General features: G+C 38.7%; 1 protein-coding gene across 3 annotated transcripts in view; it reads left to right on the top strand.

The window, feature by feature from the left end:
* The window catches only part of pde4d (phosphodiesterase 4D, cAMP-specific), a 152,034-nt gene that overhangs the window by 17,637 nt on the left and 114,700 nt on the right, over window positions 1–19,697 (top strand). For 2 of the 3 annotated variants that reach the window (XM_060880828.1, XM_060880829.1), the window contains exon 3: window positions 2,067–2,296. In XM_060880828.1, the coding sequence (XP_060736811.1) occupies window positions 2,067–2,296 (230 nt within the window). Of the gene's footprint in view, window positions 1–2,066; window positions 2,297–5,963; window positions 6,344–19,697 lie in introns of those variants that run through there. The other variant, XM_060880827.1, reaches the window with a different exon arrangement.

The following is a 19,697-nucleotide window of genomic DNA, read 5'->3' as shown; positions in this document are numbered from 1 at the left end:
AATTCCATGATACATGCCAAATAATATATATGTATATTTCACTGTATTTCACGTCTCTGGTCGAATTCTAAAGAAAATTGAATTGTTCATACATCAAATATGAAGAGCGCACCAGACAAAAACAACATTATTCAGCCAGGCATATTATACTGTTAGAAAAAAAGGGATCAACAGAACCCTGTTTTTCATCCTGTTATGACTAGGCATTAGAATGACAAGAAATATGTATACATTTGTATTTTGTATAGAGAGATGCTTCATGAATTTATAAGCCTCACATTTGCAAGTCACAGCTGAGTCACAACAAGTTTTACAGAAAACATTTATGCTGCAAAACATCATCATTTATATATATTCTTCTGTTACATCTGCAGACACACACACACACACACACACACACACACACACACACACACACACACACACTGTCCACATCAATAAGAACATCAGTAAATTTGTACCTGCTGCAAGAACTTCAGTTCTGACATCAGAATGGGGAACAGATGTGATCTGTCACTTTATTCCTTTTGTTGTTTCTTAGAAAATGTTTAGCCTCTCACAAGGCTGATAAATTTCTGATATTTTTTAAACCTGTAGAACAATAGAATTTAATACGATAGAGCTGTGTTTTTCTTTTTGCTCAAGAGTTTACAAGACAACATATGCAAACTGATTTTTGAACTGAAACTTTTGTTAGTAAATGTCACATCGAAAATACCTATATCGTTGTGGTAAATTCTTTTCAGCTAACCAACTTGATCAGAATTTCTTAGAGTGTGTTGAAAGGCATAAAATGTATGTAATTGTAGTACATGTCTATGTAGAGCTTCTAGTACTACAAGCTAGCAAGTTACGTAGTCCTAGTGTTTAGTTAACTGTCTGTTATTGATCTAATATGTACACATTTTTATTCAAAATATACAAGTCAAGTGAAGTCAAGAAGCTTTTATTGTCATTTCAACCATATATAGCTGTTGCACAGTGAAATGAGACACAGTGAAATGAGACAACGTTTCTCCAGGATCAAGGTGCTACATAAAACAAAGACAGGGCTAAAGACCTGTAAGTAGTCTTAGCCACATAAAGTGCAACTGTGCAACCTGGTGCAAACAGTGCAGGACAAGACAAACAAGACAGACAAGACAGTGAGTGGACAAAAGACAGTGCAGGACAAAAGACAGTGCAGGACAAAAGACAGTGCAGGACAAAAGACAGTGCAGACACAAAGTTACAAGACAATACAAAAAGTACAAAAAATGCAATACACAAAAGACAATGAACAGTAAACAGTAACAGAAACAGCACCGACCGACCAGTGTATATACTGTGTGTGAATACTGAATGTTCAAACAATATTTCGTGCAGTAACATTAGAATGAACACAGTTTCTTAGCAGCAGGTCCTTGGGATAATATATAGAATTGTGCAAAAAACAGCAAATGACTGAAATATTGTATAGTATGTGCGACATGGCTGAGATATTGTACAATATGTGCAAAAACGGCTGAAATGTTGGGACAGATTGTGCAAAAACAGCAGAAAAAGTGTGCAAAACAGCATGTAAACAGTTTGATGGATTGTAAGCAGCATGTAAACAGTATGATGTGTCAGTGTGTGTGTTTTGTGAGGGTCTATGCAGTCCATACAGATGTGTGTGTATGTTGTGGTCAGTATAGTACAGTTCAGTTATTGAGAAGTCTGATGGCTTGTGGGAAGAAACTGTTACAGTCTGGTCGTGAGGGCCCGAATGCTTCGGTAGCTTTTTCCAGATGGCAGGAGGGTGAAGAGTTATAGTGAACAGATTTATAGTTAAATAATTTCCTTGTCTATATAGAATAATGTTACTATTATTGCAGACAAACAATCAATCTTATCAATCAATAAGATAGTGACTAATTTAATATATTTGTTTATTAGTTGTAGGTTTCTGAATTATTCCTACAGAGAAGAAAGACAAAATAAATGAAACCCTGGTCATGACTTTCAAACAAATATCTGCATAAAAATGTCCCCAGAAATAAAAAACCCCTGAAGAACATCTCCCACTCTGACCATGTTTTGCTCAGGTGTCGGACTCCTCCTTGTCTCCTGACGGATGTTCGCTCACCTGCTTTGAGCCCTTCACAGTGCGGAGGCTCTCGTGTCGCAGTGTGCAGCTGCCGCCACTGGCCTTCCGCCAGGCTGAGCAGTACTACTGCGAGAGAAGGCCAGAGACAGAGACGGCACAGCCGCGACCCACCAGCCTCCCCCTGAGAGCTCCACCGCTCATCGCCATCACCTCTGCAGAGAACAGCAGGTACTGTTTGCAGCTTATCCTTTATTCACCAAGCTTTTGTTCAGGTTTTGTTTTGGTTTCTGACAGGGGAATTGTACCTATTTGAGAAACCAAAGCAACATCTGAGATGTTTGTTTCATTTGAAGGAACCATAATAATGCAGAAACTGTCTCCACTAATCCATGTTGCTAAATTTACTGTATACTTTGACCTTGTTGGTTTCTTTGCCATCCCATACATTTTATTCCGACTGATGTCATATATAAAATAAAGTTGTCAGTGCAGATTTAGTTGACGTTACAACAATGTCAAACATTGGTGTGAAGATTTGTACCCTTGTGTAGCAACTAATTCGAGTTATAAAACTAATTTCATGCTTACGTTTGAAATGCTTCTTTTCCGGATGAGCTTTCCTTGGTCTGATCTGTGTGAACAACAGCTTTGAACTCGTGCTTGCATTCGGATTTGCCGTGTAAAATGAATCTCACAAATGAGCGATGCTTAGCTCAGAAGCATGATTACACCATTACGCCATTAATAATGAGTTCTGTGTTTGTAATTTGGGTCATGATGTGAATACCGTAGCAGCTCTGCCACGCTGAATTTGAGTAGTCCGTGGCATTAGCTTAGTCGAAAGTGTCCACTGTCAACTGAGCTGTGAAGGTTAGGAGGAAGAGGCATTCCTGTCAAAACAACAATTTGTTATTGTTGGAGTTCATGTCAAATAAACGAGATAAGTGGCATGTGTTCCATCTAGAGACTGAGAGCTGTCAATCAGATGCTAAGCTATGTGCAAGAACAGTTTGCCTCTTTGGCATATGGTCTGAAATACACCGGAGATGTATGCTTTGCCATCTGCTTGCAACAGACAAGATATGCAGCGTTTGAACCAGCCGGTATTTTTATCAGTACCAATATCAGTGGTATAGGTAAATTATTCATTTTATTAAAGAGAATCTAATCCCTGAAACACAGCAAATGTGTTTATATTTAATATATTTGTGATGTGTTTAGCGATCATATGTTCGAATGTGTCATTTCTGTGAGATGTCATGTTGTATCTATTGCTAGCCCACTCACAATAATGTTTAACAGGATAAAACATGTAAATGATCTTAAACATAAGGGACAACAGTTTTGTTGTTAGCTCCTAAAACCAAAAGAGCATCAACTTCTTGTTCTCACTCACCATTTTCCCGGTCAATATCATATTAATGACAAAACATCCATTTTAGTAGTGGGGAAAACAACAGTGGACTCAGAATACAACATAGCTTTATGCAGGTCCCTCGAGTCACAACGTGTCACTCCTCTTTGATACAGTAGTTAGTAATCTGTGAGATGTGTGACGGCATGGATTGTTGTATTAGCATGAAGCTTTTGATGCTGACCTTTTAGAGTAAGGGTATCCACAAGGAGTAGGAGAGAGCTGTGGTCAGGACTGGCAGCGGGTAATGTCGGGTAACTTTTCAACTCAATTTTATTACAAAAATAAATCTCAGATGCCATTTCAGGTCACAGGTTTAATTCTAAAGATTATGGTAGAGGCTGATTTCAAAATGTAAGGGTATGTCTAATACATGTTTATGTGCGCTCTCATTAAATGCAAACTCATTATTTCACTAGGTAGAATGATGCAGCTCTACTGATAAAGCATACTCAATTCCAGAATACCCTCAAGACAGGACTGCAATCAGCTGTTAATGAATGTTGAAACTGACCCTGAATAAATGATTGATTTTTTCTATATGTTGTAACCTCATACACTAGCAAATCTATGTAGTTTGATCTTTTGATAATAATGGGGAAATACATTAGTATTCAAATCATAAATGAGCTTGTGTTCATAATTTGGAAAGTATACATGCACCTATTGATGTTCTTAAGTTGATGTGTGGAACAATGTTGTGTAAATGAATATGACCTGTTATGTTGTACTGTACGTATAGTGTGGGGTCATGTGATATATTGATATGAGTTTAGAAGCGGAATTTTAATATAGATACGTATATACTATACATGTTAGGCACCTATTAGGTTAATCTTCGTGGTGGTTTTAGATGTTTGAAAGTCAGTCTCACAGTTGTTAGGTTTCATGCTATGCTTGAACAGAGGAAGTAAAAGATAATGAGGTCTGACTGAAAATTTGATAAGGAGAACGGAAGACCGGTGAACAGATTTATCATCAAATGCAATTTCATGGTCAGGGCGAGCAAAATTTTGTGCTTCAGCACTTTCTGTCAGATTACGGTTTGGATTTTACACCTACAGGAAAGTATCAGCACCTGTCACCTGTGTTGAGAGGAAACCCTAACTTGATGGATTGCACCATTAAATGAACTGACATGGCAACCTGGAGTACTTAACAAATAATATGTGTACTGACACTAATTTATGGCTCCGTCCTAATAATCTTAAATGTAGCATTATACTATAACCACAGCAGCAGTGGCAGTAGTGTATTCGTTTATCTTCTGTAGCATGAAAATGCAGTGGATAGTGAGGCAACTGTGTTACTGCCTTTGTGGATTTACACCTCCAAAAAAATAGGCATTAACATGTGAATAGTGTGTCCCATCCAGGGTCAGAATCACTGCCTCATGTCCATTGTTCCGAAAGCAAAAAACAAAACAAAAACGGCTCCTATATTACCCAGAAGATGAATGAATAAATGAATCGTATGTGTCTTATATGCTTTTTCCTGGTCAAGGTCATGGTACATTCAGAGCTTACTGTATCCCAGGAACACTGGTCACACTCATTCACACGTAGTAGCCTGTACACGCAGAAAAGCATGAATTAACAGGGAGAACATATGACACTTCAGACATACAGCTGAACTGAGGTTTGTACCATGGATTTTGGAGCAATGATGCAGCAATTCTAACCCACCGTACTCAACCCATCTTATCTGCCCCTCAAATCCTCCATGTACCTCTGTAACACTACTTGCCCTACACTGTAATCTGCTGTATTTATATTATATGCACTAGTCTCAATCATGCCCAGTACCCTCTGCACATTTGCAAGTGTCTTCTCCGGTTGTCATGTTGTGGTTTAGGTCATAGGTGTTAGTTAAAAGGGCATGTTATTGTAAGACAGGAATTCAGTAGTATTTGTATACTTTGTATCCTGAAGACATGTGACAATAAAGACTGAACTCTGTACATCATTCACTGGCATGTGCATGTTAAGAATTGTTTTGCTTTGCTAAAAAAAACGTCACACCAGCCTTTTCAGACAATAGCATGAATGGTGTGTGGAAGCTTACCTAGTAGGTGGATCCGAGGTGTTAGCCTGGGAAGGGAGCTGCTCATGGGCGCAGCTTGGTTGAAGTGGGCGTGGCCAAGGTTTTATAGGCAAGCGAGCTCCTGTTCACTAGTTATACAAGCTGTAAACGCTGGGTGATTATACGGACTTCGAAAAGCCTGTAGAAAGAAACTCGTAGTCAAATAGGATTGAAACGTTAAAATATGACGAATAAATATTCTTTTAGGCGCTTGAAGAGGAAATTAAAGGCGGTGAAGAATAGTTTAGTGTTATTTATAAGCAGCTATGTTTCAGTGTAAAGTGGCTTTGTTTACATTTGTGACCATAAAAGGACATAAAAGGGGTCCCTAACTTTGTGGAACTGACAGTAAGTTACTTTAGGAGCCTCGGATAAGTTGTGTGTGTGTGTGTGTGTGTGTGTGTGTGTGTGTGTGTGTTATATATTATTTCTATATATAAGAGCGCGGGTATGGATGCCGGTTGCGGGGTGAAGGCTCCGTGCCTCGCTCCCAGCAGCGGGGAAAATGTTCAAGCTCCCAAACATCTGTGGAGACAACAGGACCAAGCGGCTGTTCAGCCTCAATCTCAGGCTCAGGTTCACGTTCAGGTTCAGCTCCAGTCTCAGCAGTGCCACGGATCGCGGAAGAGCCACCGAGTGAGACAGCGCGGCTTCTCGGACAACGAAAGATACCTCAGTCCGAGGACGATGGAGCACACGTACGCTGTGGACACTGGCGGTCGCCCCGGTCTAAAAAAATCCAGGATGTCGTGGCCATCGTCCTTTCAAGGACTCCGACGGTGAGACGCGGACTTCCGCTCCTTTTTTATTATGTGGCTTTTATTTCTGTTGTGCGTTGAGAATGAGGGATAATGAGCGTTAGAATTAGAGCCGGTTGATGAGTTTCACTCACCCTGACGTGAACTTTCTACAGCTGCGTTTGTCAAAAGCAGACAAATAGTTAGTCACGTGACCTTTCTTAATTGCTAGACCACGGGTTTCTTATATCTTTTCGATTAAATCACACGTTTTACGTGGAGCAGTACAGAGGGTACTCCAGGACCAGGGCTAGGAACCTGTGCATGGACAGGGGCAGTACAGAGGGTACTTCAGGACCAGGGCTAGGAACCTGTGCATGGACAGGGGCAGTACAGAGGGTACTTCAGGACCAGGGCTAGGAACCTGTGCATGGACAGGGGCAGTACAGAGGGTACTCCAGAAACTCGACTGGGAACCTGTGCATTAAAATGAATTAAAATGTAAGGGGAAGGCTTTTTTTTTTTTTTTTTTTGGGAGCCAGTTCTAAAATGTGCAGGATATGGGGTTAATCCAAGACCCTCTTCAGTAAACCCGTGTTTTAGTGCTTTACTGATTTCCCTCAGTTATCTAATCTGTCTTATAAACATCTATATTATTATTAGTCTGATTTTTTTGGACTGTCATTTTTTCTGTTATAGCAGGGAGTATTCTACAGTTTGCAGGGCAATTTACTTATTAATAATTTAATGTAATTATAATTATGTAACTCACCAGCACGATTCTTATTAGGACATAAACTAAAATTCATTAATTCTGACATGCAAATACATGTAGCAGATGGTTCTGTAGTATTTAGACATGCACAAAGATTTCAAAACAATTTTTTCCCCAGCCTTAAAAATACTAAATATCTATGCACAACGTGCAAGCCAGACAGATACTCATATTGCATGTTATCTTTGTACTGTAGTGTGTAAACTCTTCTCCTGCATATGATAATATTAACATATTACACATATTACATTATTGTTATATCACTGCTAATACCATACTGCACAATTTAAAAAATAGTTTGCTACATATTGCTTTTTATTAAGCAAATAATTTCCTTTGTGTTTTATTTTTCTCTGTACTCTCCTTATCATTCGTCTGGGTGTGGTAGAGCAAGAAAATGTACCAAAATATTCAGCACTGTGCAGTAGGACTCAGGGGGAATGACCGGGAAACACTTGTGCCTAAGGACATAAAGATATACAGAAACTCCTCCTGAGAAGTTATTTCACTCATGACCCTCTTTAAGTTGGAATGTGGATGAATGTAATCATCTGAGGTCTAGAAGCCTTTTCATGGGCAAATAAGTCCTTCACTTTCTACTCTTTGCATAGATTTTGTATACAAACATCGCTAAGTCTAACATGTTAGCTCAGTTTAATGAGCACTGCCAACCACAACATGGTCTTCAATTTCACCTTTTGGCTTTGCTTTAAACTATGTCTAAGACCCTGCTCTGCTTAAATAAGCAAACACATCAAGGTTATATTGAGCACAAACTGAAAAGTTCTGTCACGCTACTTATCTTTATGCCTGTAATTGCTTTTTAAGTCAATTTACAATCCATTTACTCATTACAAGAGATGATTTTTTTGAGAGAATGAACCTGACACTCATTTTACACACATTAGGTCCCCTGACTCATCCATGAGTAATATAGGACACTAGGATTTTATAAGCTTGTAGGATTTCTTTTTTAAATAAAAGATGAATCCCTGAATATATCAATGCTTTGAAGAAATGCCTTTTTGTTTTGAAAAAAAAAGAAAGTCCTACACTCTCAAAGATTCAAAGATTTGATTCAATCCCTTGTTTTATGGTAAAGATTATTTCCTCACTCAAGATGAGCAATATTGCAAAAGTAGCCTCTTTGAAAAGCTAGAGAAAGGAGGCATTTTGTCAAAAACAAGAAATAGAAATTATGCACTTTATTTACAGTAAATTTAATTGACTCACACTGATTAACCCTTTGTCTTACAACTCTTTGACAGGTCCAGATTTAAATATCTAACTTTCCTATTTGTTACTTTATTTTCAGATTAACAGACAGTATTTTAAATAATTTATTTTTCAGTTTATTTTAACTAATAAAATGAGAACAAATCACAATAATGCTTTTAGAAAAAGCCAATTGAGTTGAGAGAACTCATTGTAGCTTTTGTATTCACCGTCACCAATCACAACTCCATAATACAAATAACCTAAATAATTTATACCATACTGTTGGATAGAATATAAATGATTTTTTTTTTAAATTAATTTCTTTGCTTTAATCAAGATTAGAGAAAAGCATGAATATAGTCTTATACACAGATTTTTTTTTTCGAGTGAATAATATGAAGCTGTAACCAAAGGCAGTTTTTTAGAGTTGAATTTAACATTACATTTAATAATTTATAGAGGCAGTTTGTAAATCCAATATGTCCTACTTTATCAACCCTAGCAAATCATCATTGTGCAGTCTGTGCTGAAGAAAGAGTTGCTCAGCTTTTATCCAGCTTCATTAATATAAAGTGTGAACAGCATAATCTGTGATATGTACCCTGGAGCGACACACTGACTTATTTTGCAAAATTAAAAACAATAAAAGACCTACATTTTTGGCAACATTGAGTGATGATCTGTTGAGGTGATTATGCAATTACTTACACTAGACAGTTTTGTATCAAACATGATTTTATCATCAGAAACTCTAGTTGCTCTTGCTTTAATGGTTTACATTTCACCACTGGATCACTATAAATGTACTTATCTCTAATAGCCACTAACTGCTGGGGATCCTTATGTCATTGTGGAACTTTTGCTGGAAAGTAGACAACGCTAAAGCTTTTTGATATGTTTGAGAAGCCAGAGGAGGTTTACTAATTACTGAGCCTTGTTTCTCACAGTACCTGCAGTCACAGTCTTTCTCACAGTACCTGCAGTGTGTGTGTGGGTGTGTGTGTGTGTATGTGCACATCTGCATGCGTGTAGTTACCGACGGAGCTGATTCAATCTTCAAAGTATGACTGAATCTCTCTGAATATCCGCCATGAGTCTCCTGTTTACAGACATGCTGTTGAGTGATCTTATTAAGCATTTATGTTCATATAATATTTCTAAATATAGATTTCAATATTGTATTTTTTGTGCACAAATCACACAAGTGTTTTTAAATTTTTACGGTTACTTATCCTCTGCAGAGTCTTAAGTAATTACCAGCAAATTGAGGATTCAGCTGGATGGTCGAGTCCTCTCTACATTGGGTCTCGGAGGCGGGAAGTTGATTGAGATCTTGTGAACGTGACTCTGACTTCAGTGGCAGGTTTTCAGAGAAAGACAGAGTGATCTATTTGGTCATTCAGTGCAAGCTTAAGCTGAACAGTACATGTCTGTCAGACAATATTGTCAGAGTAGTCAGTCTTACTGTAGAGCAGGACATGTAAACACTCACTGAGCACTTTATTAGGGACACCTGTACACCTACACCTTTATGCAATTATTTAATCATTCAGTCATGCGGCAACAGAGCAGCACCTAAAATCATGCAGATACGGGCCAGCAGCTTCAGGTAATGTTCACCATTAATCATCTATTATAGTAGTACAAAATGTAATCAAAGAAATTTTGGCTGTTGCCAGACGGCCTGGTTTGAGTATTTATGTAACTGCTGATCGCATAAAAATCCAATGAGATCAGCAGTTCAAAATTCAAGATTTTCTTTACCTGTTCCATACACTGTTATATCTAGTCTATAACAATCAATGAAATGAAAACCTGGGACTTCTTCTAACCTGAATGATGGAAATGCCTTGTTGATGAGTTGAGCTGACGGAAAGGCTACCATAACTCAGATAACCACTCTGTACAATTATGGTGAACTGAAAAGCATCTCATAACGCACATCAAACCATGAGGGAGATGTGCTATAACAGCTGAAGCTTGGTAGGTTCCACTTCTGTCAGCCAAGAACAGAAAGCTGACGCTGCATTGAACACAGGCTCACCAGCTGAAGACTAGAAAAATGTAGCCTGGACTGATGAATCTTGATTTCTGTTGAGACACCCAGATGGTAGTGTCAGAATATGACACCAAATGCGTAAAGCAATGGGCCAACCTGCATTTTGTCAGTAGTCCAGGCTGGTGTAGGTTGTGTAATAGTGTTTGGAGGGTTTTGTTGGCACACTTAATGGCATGTTAATACAAATCAATCATCAGTTGTATGCCACAGTCTATTTGAGTATTTTTCGCTAACCATGTGCATCCCTCATCTCCACAATTTACTCTCTTTAAATGGCTTCTTCCAGCAAGATAATTCACCAAGCAAAAGTCATCTTAAACTGGCTTCTTGAACATTACAATGAGTTCTTCAGTGGCCTTCCCAGTAACCAGCTCTGAATTTAACGGAACAGTTTGTAGATTTGGTAGAACAGGAGATTTGCAACATGAATTGTGTGATGAAATCATGTCATCATGGACCAGAATCTCAAATGAATGTTTTCAGTAAATTGCAGAAAGCCACTGAGGACTGAGTCTGTTTCGAGAGCAAATGGAGGCCTTACTCAGTATAGTGTTCACTAATACAGTGCTCATTGTCTGTGTGTATCTCTTAAACTAAAGAAGAAAGTTCTAAAAGAAAAAGTTCTAGATGAATGCAGATGCTTCCTGCTATGTGCAATTTATAAGAACCCTAAACAAGCGCTCTGGACCTACAATCTTTATGAATTTGGAGCAGGAGGATATGTCATGGAGCACGGACAGCAGGAGCTACAGTTAGGAAGATCGCCCAACTGGCTGACTTTCAGTAGCAACAGTGACTAAAGGGAAAGCTATATTCAGATCTTTGGGGAAAAACATCACTTATAATGGTTGGAAATTTTGGTTGCGAGTGTACACATCCAGGCCATATTCAGAGCTGACCACTTAAAGTCAGTGACTTAAATCCAGAAAGTTTGTCAGTGTGCACATGGGGAAAGTATTCATGTTCAGTGTTTGATGATGCGTGTTCTAAGTTGATTTTATAAGCATGAAATTCATGATTCCATGGTAAATGGATTTTTCTTAGTTTCTAGAACAAGGGCTTTAGTTTCTAGAACAAGGGCTTTAAACACAAGCACCTGCGGATATTTATACTGTGCTGTTTAATGCTGTAATACATCGTCAAATAAAAGCAGGGCATGATTTAAAAATTAAAAATAAATATTTACGAGGATTCTAGTATATTGCCAATGTATTACTGCATGACTAGACCTAGTTGTAATTATCACATTAATCACTGCAGATTTGTTAATTGAACAGTTTTCATTCATTCATTCATTCATTCATTCATTCATCTTCTACCGCTTATCCGAACTACCTCGGGTCACGGGGAGCCTGTGCCTATCTCAGGCATCATCGGGCATCAAGGCAGGATACACCCTGGACGGAGTGCCAACCCATCACAGGGCACACACACACACTCTCATTCACTCACGCAATCACACACTACGGACAATTTTTCCAGAGATGCCAATCAACCTACCATGCATGACTTTGGACCAGGGGAGGAAACCGGAGTACCCGGAGGAAACCCCCGAGGCACGGGGAGAACATGCAAACTCCACACACACAAGGTGGAGGCGGGAATCGAACCCCCAACCCTGGAGGTGTGAGGTGAACGTGCTAACCACTAAGCCACCGTGTCCCTGCGTCCCTGCTGAAAGTTAATGGTGAACTTAATGAAGCCAGGAGATGCAAGGTCATGAAGTCATAATATGCGACAGGCATTTTATCACAATTTTGAATTGTTGAGTTGAAAGAATAATAGCAAAGTTTTTGTTAATTTGATGTGCTTTCCTGTATAGAAACGTGTCCCCTGGTAAGAAGGACAAGCTGACCAAGCATTCATTTGTTATGCTGAATCTCACAAGTTTAGGAGTCTCTGATGTCTTCTGTGCAGCAAACAAAGCTCTGTGTGTGGACTTTATAGGGAGAATGCAATTAATTAATAAATGTAGTTTATGTAGTTATGTGTAGGATGTTATCAGACTATCTGCAAAAGCATTCTGTCAACATTCGAGGGAATAGAGACAGATATCATAGTAAGGAATTCTCAGTGAAGGGAATATCTTTTTGTTTAGTGCCTTCAATACAGTTTCAGAGATTTATCAGCTTGTGGGAGCACACATCTTTATGTTGATTGTTTAATTACGTTGTTCGCTGACTGTAGTTTTTAAAAATAATTAATAAATAAGAAAAGCAGGGATATTGCTGTCACAGTTTTTGTCCTCATAATGTATTGTGCAGACTGTACAGACATAGACATCACCTTCTGGGATTTGATTCAGCTGAGAATACTGCTCTTTTGATTATCCATCTCTCAAACTGTAGCCTGCTGCGTCTGGGAACGTTTTTTTTCTCTCTTGGCCGTTGGATTCCCAGCTTCCACTATGTTGTCATGTCTATTGATTCCATTGTAGTTTCTCTGCCCTGCTGAGTTTACCCCAGCCAAGCCCAGCTGAGCGTCTGTCACACTGATTCTTTACTGTCTAAGCCCAGTACCAAGCAATCTGAGTGGTGTTCTTACACAGTGACAAAACTTAAAAAAAATAGTAATGAGAATGTAAAGAACATAACGAAATTGTCTAGCTTTTTGTTAAAGCAAATTATCTGAACAAATCGATCAAGCTGTACAGACTAAGTGCTATTCATCACCACCTGGATAGTTGATCTACAGAGAGCTTACACAGATCCTGCTTTTGATTGGTATGTATCAATGTCCGTTAGTGTGGTACATAAGAGTGCACTTGTAAAAAACTTGGAGTTGAACCATAGCCAGACATGGCAAGTGCAGAAATGTGAAAATGTTTGCAGTAATGAGTGGCTTTAGCGTGTCTCAGTGGGCTTTCCTTTTACTCTGGCATTCTGATGCCATCTGGTAGAGATGACTCGCACAATCCGCTCTTGATTTCATCCACCAACAGATGTGTTTAATTTGAGAGGAAGTTATTAATTAGACAGGCTACCCCTGAACATGCTTCTTTATTTTCTATACAAGCTGCTTGAAGGAAGCTTAAAGGATGGCTTTAGCTGAGTTTGAGGAAAATTTCAGTTTGATCCAGAGGTCTTGGTACTATCTGTTCTCCCAGTGTCCACATGGGTTTCTTGAAGGATCTCTAATATCCTTGTACCTTCCAGAAACATTCCAATAAGTGAACTGGGGATTGCTACTCGCTCTAGTAAATTACCTCTAGGTGTGTATTCCAGCCTCACACCCTGTGTTGCTGGGATTGGCTCTAGAGCCACTGTGACCTTGACCAGGATAATGTGGTTACTGAAGATGTAATGAGGCATGAAGTGCTTCTCACTTTCTGGCAGATATACTGTAATACAATGTCTGCTCAGAGAACAAACCTCAGTACCAGTTTCCATGAATGGGAGAAAAAAAACACTTTAGACCACCAACATCTAAATCTGTCAACAAAACGAGGGCCCAGTTAATATTATCTCTGTCATTTTGTCTACCAGTTCAGGAAGGTCTCTCCAGTTGTTTTGGAGGGGGCAATTATGTAGAAGGCTTTTTTATGTTGTTTTTTGTAAAAAAAAAAAAAAAAAAAAAAAAAGATAAAAAATTAATAATGATTTTTATTTTTTAACAAAAAAATAAAAATCACACACTGTAGCTTAAAAAAAACAAGAGGGCAGAGATTTGTTTCCTAAACCTGATCCGTGCGGAGGGAATAAAAACCAGACAGAGTCACTGTACTGCATTCAATTTCGGTTCTCGATTACATTGTTTCCAGCTAGTTCTCATGATGGCTGGGATGGCGAGAAGAAAATAGGTTACAGAGTTGTAAAGGACATTCTGCTCTACTATATAGTCCTTCAAGACAAGAATAATGAGGTTAGCCACTGAGAGGCAGAGTGAGGGAGCCTCACTTAATGTACCATGTGGAGCAGAATGTGCAATCAAAGTCAATGGGAGAGATGGAGCTCAGGGGATCGAGTACTGCTCCACTTCCTCGGAATCACCCTATCCCTGGGTTGTACCCAGAAACCACCTATCAACCTGGAACCCCACTATTTTTTTGCAAAAAATTAAGTGAAAAGTGATAAATTGCCTCTGGTTCGCCGGTTAGCTTTTTTTCATATTTTAAGTTGCTGTGGAGTTTCCAGTAGTTTGATAAGCATGTCAGTTTTACACAACTACACCACTACAGTGTACAGGTGTATCCTCTCTATACCACAAACTGTCCATTTAACGCTTTACAATATATTTTCTTTGCAATATATTTTCTTCAAGCTCAGTTTCGATCCCTACTTGCTGGTGCTATGTGACATGGTAGGGGATTGGGCCAGCTTTATTGAACTCCCTGTGTAAAGTCTCCTGAGGTTCTGCAGCATTCTGCCTGTGTGTGTGTGTGTGTGTGTGTGTGTGTGTGTGTGTGTGTGTGTGTGTGTGTGTGTGTGTGTGTGTGTGTGTGTGTGTGTGTGTGTGTGTGAGTGTCTGTGTGTGTGTGTGGGCTTGTGTGTACATGATGCATCACCACATCCTGCACTGTTACAAAACACCAGTCAACGTGATGTTTACTTTTTTCTTCTTCAATGGATTACAGTGGTGTAGACCAAATAGTCTGGTGATTCACTTTGGACTTAATGGTGGGAACAGCACAAAGTGAAAAAACAGCATTGATGGAATGATATAATTTTAAAACTGAATTTACACTCACATCTTTTTAACATCACAATAATATGGAGACATAATGGAGGACAAAATGAAATAGAGAGACATTTTTCCAAACCTATAGCCTAAACCATCAACCGAAAATCACATATAAACAATTGGTATAATAAGTAGTCTGGAAAAGTCTGAAAAGCCTTAGTACTTATGCTAAAAGGTAATTGATGTAGTCTAGCTCTTGCTGTATGACTGTGAATTTTGATTTACTGTCAAAAAAGCTACAGTACCGGGACTTGTTTGTACCCCGGGGAATTAAACTGTAAAGGTAGAGTGGCCTTTAGTGTCCAATTAAATGTTTTAAAGGCACAATACATTCACCTTCTCACTCGCTCAACTAAACTCTAAAATCCTCAGGGTTTGTACCATGAAGGAAAGAACTTGGTACATATTTGCCTGAGAGTGATGGAGCCCAGTGGCATTTTGTATATAGGCATGAATTTACCAGGACATTGAGTGTGGTTATGTATTTACTGTATCTTAGTTTTAGTTTTCTTGGCTTGTGTGAGCATTTTGTCTTATTTCACTGAGATGCTGCAAATGTACAGTGTTGTTAGGTTTCAGCTTACTACAGTATACTACAGTACACTACTTTCAATATTATAGTTAGTAACAAAGATCTCCTTACTCGAAGCAAACACATTATAAATACAATAATTCAGTTATGATTTGGAACATATGATAAGAACCCATGTAACTGGACAATACAGTTTATACTTAAAAAGAAAGTTAAGAACACATTGTTTTCTTAAGTTACGTTAATTAGCTTGATTAGTCAACATTACAAAACCTTAAACTTTAATATTAAAAAACAGAGCAACCGAGCTAACACATGAGATAGTTGCTTATTTAAATGTTAATCAAACAACCTGCATGAACTGTTTATTCTGTCTATGACTAAAATAACATCAGTTAACTTCTATTATCTGTTTACTATTAACACATTGCTAAATGTAAATTATTAACTGAACTTTAAATGTTATAAATATTTCTAGTCAGCTTAGGAACGTTGGCAGTAAAACACCTCAAACAATCTTTTTATGAAACTTTTTATTAACACGTTGATTGAAAAAAATGGGTGTGGGTCAAAACCTTGTCAAGTCAAGACAAAAACGTGAATGAGTAAACACTAACACAGAATAAATACAGAACTGGTGAGCTAACCCAGTCACGGGACACGGGTGGAGACAAGACCTGAAGCAACAGTTTTTGCTATATAAACAAAAACATAAACCACAAAAGCAGGTTTGAATACTGTTTATAGAATTGAAAGGAGAAATGGGAATTCATAACAGAACCTTCTCATTAAGCTGCAGCTCCCTGAAGCAGGGGACCTGGGACTTTGGGGCCCCTGAGACTGCAATTGCCCTAAAAGAGCAACATCCTTAACACAGTGGGCAGGTGTAGTCATGTCCTCTGTGAAGCAGGGGGTGGAGCAATGTCCTTAACAGAGCATGGACGAGGAGCGACGTGGTTTGTGAAGTGCGGAAGCAGAACAACTCTCTTTGCAAAAAAAATGGGAGGCAGGCACAGGACTCTGGAAACCATCCCAGCATCTGGTCAGGAGTGGAGTTCAGGGTCTCAAGGAATCAGCATGCCTGCATCATCAGCAGGCTTTTCTGGACAGGGGTACGATGACTCAGGGATCACAGCCGACATGTTAGGTGGCAAAATGTCGACATCATCTGCAAATTCATCTGGTGGCGGGACAATGATGTCTGCTGGAAGTGTAGCGATGACATCATCCATGAAGAGAGGAAGTGGAGTGTCACTGTCATCCGCAAAGTCAGGAGGTGGTGCGATGACATTATCCACAGTGCCGGAAGGTGGCACAATGACATCCGAACCAGAACCTGGAAGTTGACTTGACTGGATGTGAGTGGCCTCGTTGACCTTGAGCTTTGGCTTGGCTTGAGTGGCTGCCTTGTCAGCCTTGTTCTTAGGATTGGCTGGAGAGATCATCTTCTCTGTCCTGTGCTTCGGGGTGGATTGAGACTTTATTACTCCTCTGTCTCCAGTTGTCCTCTCAGTGTAGTGGCCTGTGTTTTGCCGACTGCGTTTGGCCGACATAACCAAAATATTTCTAGAGTAGGCTTGTACCTGTGCAATGGAAACGTCTTCTCAGCAGGCTGGAAAACTCTGCTGTGATGTCCAGACTTGGATGTTGTTATGCGACAAGGGTTTCAGCCCCTTGAACTGCTCTGCCGGTAAGCCGTGATAATACAAACCTCACTCTGTCTCTCTCATCAGGCTTAGGAAGTGCATCCAGTATAGTTTGTACTGCAAGATTGATCCGTCCAATGGAAACCTGATGCCATCATATTTGCTTGGTGCAACCCAGACAACGGAGAGCAGGAAATGCACCAAGTCTATGCTGGCATACAAATAGAGAGAGGGCGCGGCTTACCAGACTTGCGAGAGCTATGCAAACCCTAACCATAATTCTCTATATCTTAGGTGAAGTCTGCTGTAGTGTGTGGTTGAGGTGCAGAAATAACAAGATGCAAGCATGTAAGATCAATGTCTAGTTTATTTGGGCAATCCAGTAATTCTTAAGCAAGTATGTGAACAAAGGCATGGGTCAAAATCATGAAGGAGTCTCCACTGTCTGTCTGTCTCTCTCTCTCTCTCTCTCTCTCTCTCTATATATATATATATATATATATATATATATATATATATATATATATATATATATATATATATACATACATACATATATACATATATATTAGAAACAACAGTGACAATTATTATAATATGGTTAAGCAATTAGCCTGTTAATAAATATACTAAGCTAAAAATAACCTGTAAGTATGTGGAATATAGTGAAAAAGACATTGTTTTAGCCTTGGCCTTAACAAAAAAAAATTGTAAACCTGTCTTTTGGTCTTGATGCTTGTTTGTGTTTGGATGGGACTCCTGCCAGCAATTTTCTGGATAGTCTAGATCCTGGGGGTGGAGTTTCCTGGACATTGGCAAGAACAGGAGGGCTCAAATACCCACGTACTTTAGAGGTGTTAGAGACTTAATCTTTAAAAATCTTTAAATTGTTCAGTAAATAATGTTAGGTTGAGTAATGGTCTTGTGTTAAAATAAATAAATAAATAAATACAATTTTATGTTTTTTTCCTGATACCTGAAAAATTATCATTGCTATGAAAGCCTTACATTGCGAAAAATCAAGGGCTGAAGGTTCTCTTCTTCTACTTTTCTCTTTTATTACACATTCTGCTTTCATCACTGCTTCATAGTATTGAAACACTGAGCTAAAAATAGGTCTCTGAGTTCTCTCTCATGTTTCAGATTGCTTCTCTACCATGATAAGATAGTAATGTAAAATAATATCCAGCTTATCCAGTATATTTGATTGTGCATGTTTCAGACAGGGACAGTAATGTCATCTTTTCCTTTCCACCAAATGCCATTTTAAGGGGCACATTATTACCTATGCTGAAATAAAGGCATGCTTGCCAAACCAATGAAATGAGAAAATGAGTAAGTGCTAGAAGCCCTTCGCCCTGCTTCAGCAAATGCAAATTTACAGTTCACTTTTAGACCTGCCATATATGTATTCACTGTTTATACAGAAGGTTAGCTGGGCCACGATCATGAGTCAATTTACACTTTAAAAAAATATTAAGTAAGGATGAATATGAGCATGAAAAAAGTTTTTTTTCATAATGATTAATAAAAATTTGGTCATGAAGTAATGTGACTACTTATGTGTCTTTCATAACACACTGATTTTATACAACAGAAATTCCCATGTTTATTTTAATGTCTTTGTTTTATATTATATATGTTGTTTTTTCTATGGTAAGATCTTACCTGGGGACTTGCATGGAGGAACGGCACCTAAAGGTTCTGTGTGACAAGATGCTTTTTTGTTAGGAGTCTCTGGTGTCAGCGCTTTGTAACAGTCCTATGGTTATTGTCATAGCTTTATTTTCTACCCATGAGAAAGTATTCAAGAGGAGTATTGTTGGGGTTGCTTTTCTCCTTCTTGGCAACATAAAAACTTCAAGAGGAATAAACAAAGCAGCTCTTGTGAGAGTTCTGTACCTATGAGTGATGATAGGATCCTGTGTAGTGGATGCTCCATAACAGTAAATGTAACTCTAAATGAATCAAGATACAACGTGTTTTTTTTTTTATTGTTATTAAATAAGAAATTGTAATTGCCAGCATATACAAGAATGAAGCACTTTGGGAAATGCTGTTATGTATTGTTTTGTAACCAACAAATAACAGCATGCCTCATCATATTCCTGACATTAACACAACACAGTGTTCTGCTGCCATAACTTAAGATAACATTCAGAAATAAGAAGACAGTCGGAGGCAGTCTGGTGTCTTTGGATTTTGATTGAAGATCACTTTTTATTGGCTTTGTGATCCTGCACAGTATGACCAGGAACATGAAGTACAATATCAAAGTCAAGTTACTGTCAGTCACTAGATATGAATATGAATCTAATCTTAGTCTTAGTGTTCCATGTTGATAAACTGTAGAAAACGATCCTAATCTGCACCTCTCTCTCTCTCTCTCTCTCTCTCTCTCTCTCTCTCTCGTCCTTGATGTCAACAATGATTCTGTGTGGTGTGGAGAGCCTCGGTTAGGAGCACCCAGATGAAGTGATTTTATT

This window comes from Tachysurus vachellii, chromosome 11, assembly GCF_030014155.1.
Source record: "Tachysurus vachellii isolate PV-2020 chromosome 11, HZAU_Pvac_v1, whole genome shotgun sequence".
In the NCBI taxonomy this organism is placed as follows: Eukaryota; Metazoa; Chordata; class Actinopteri; order Siluriformes; family Bagridae; genus Tachysurus; species Tachysurus vachellii.
This window is presented reverse-complemented; position numbering and strand designations above follow the sequence as displayed.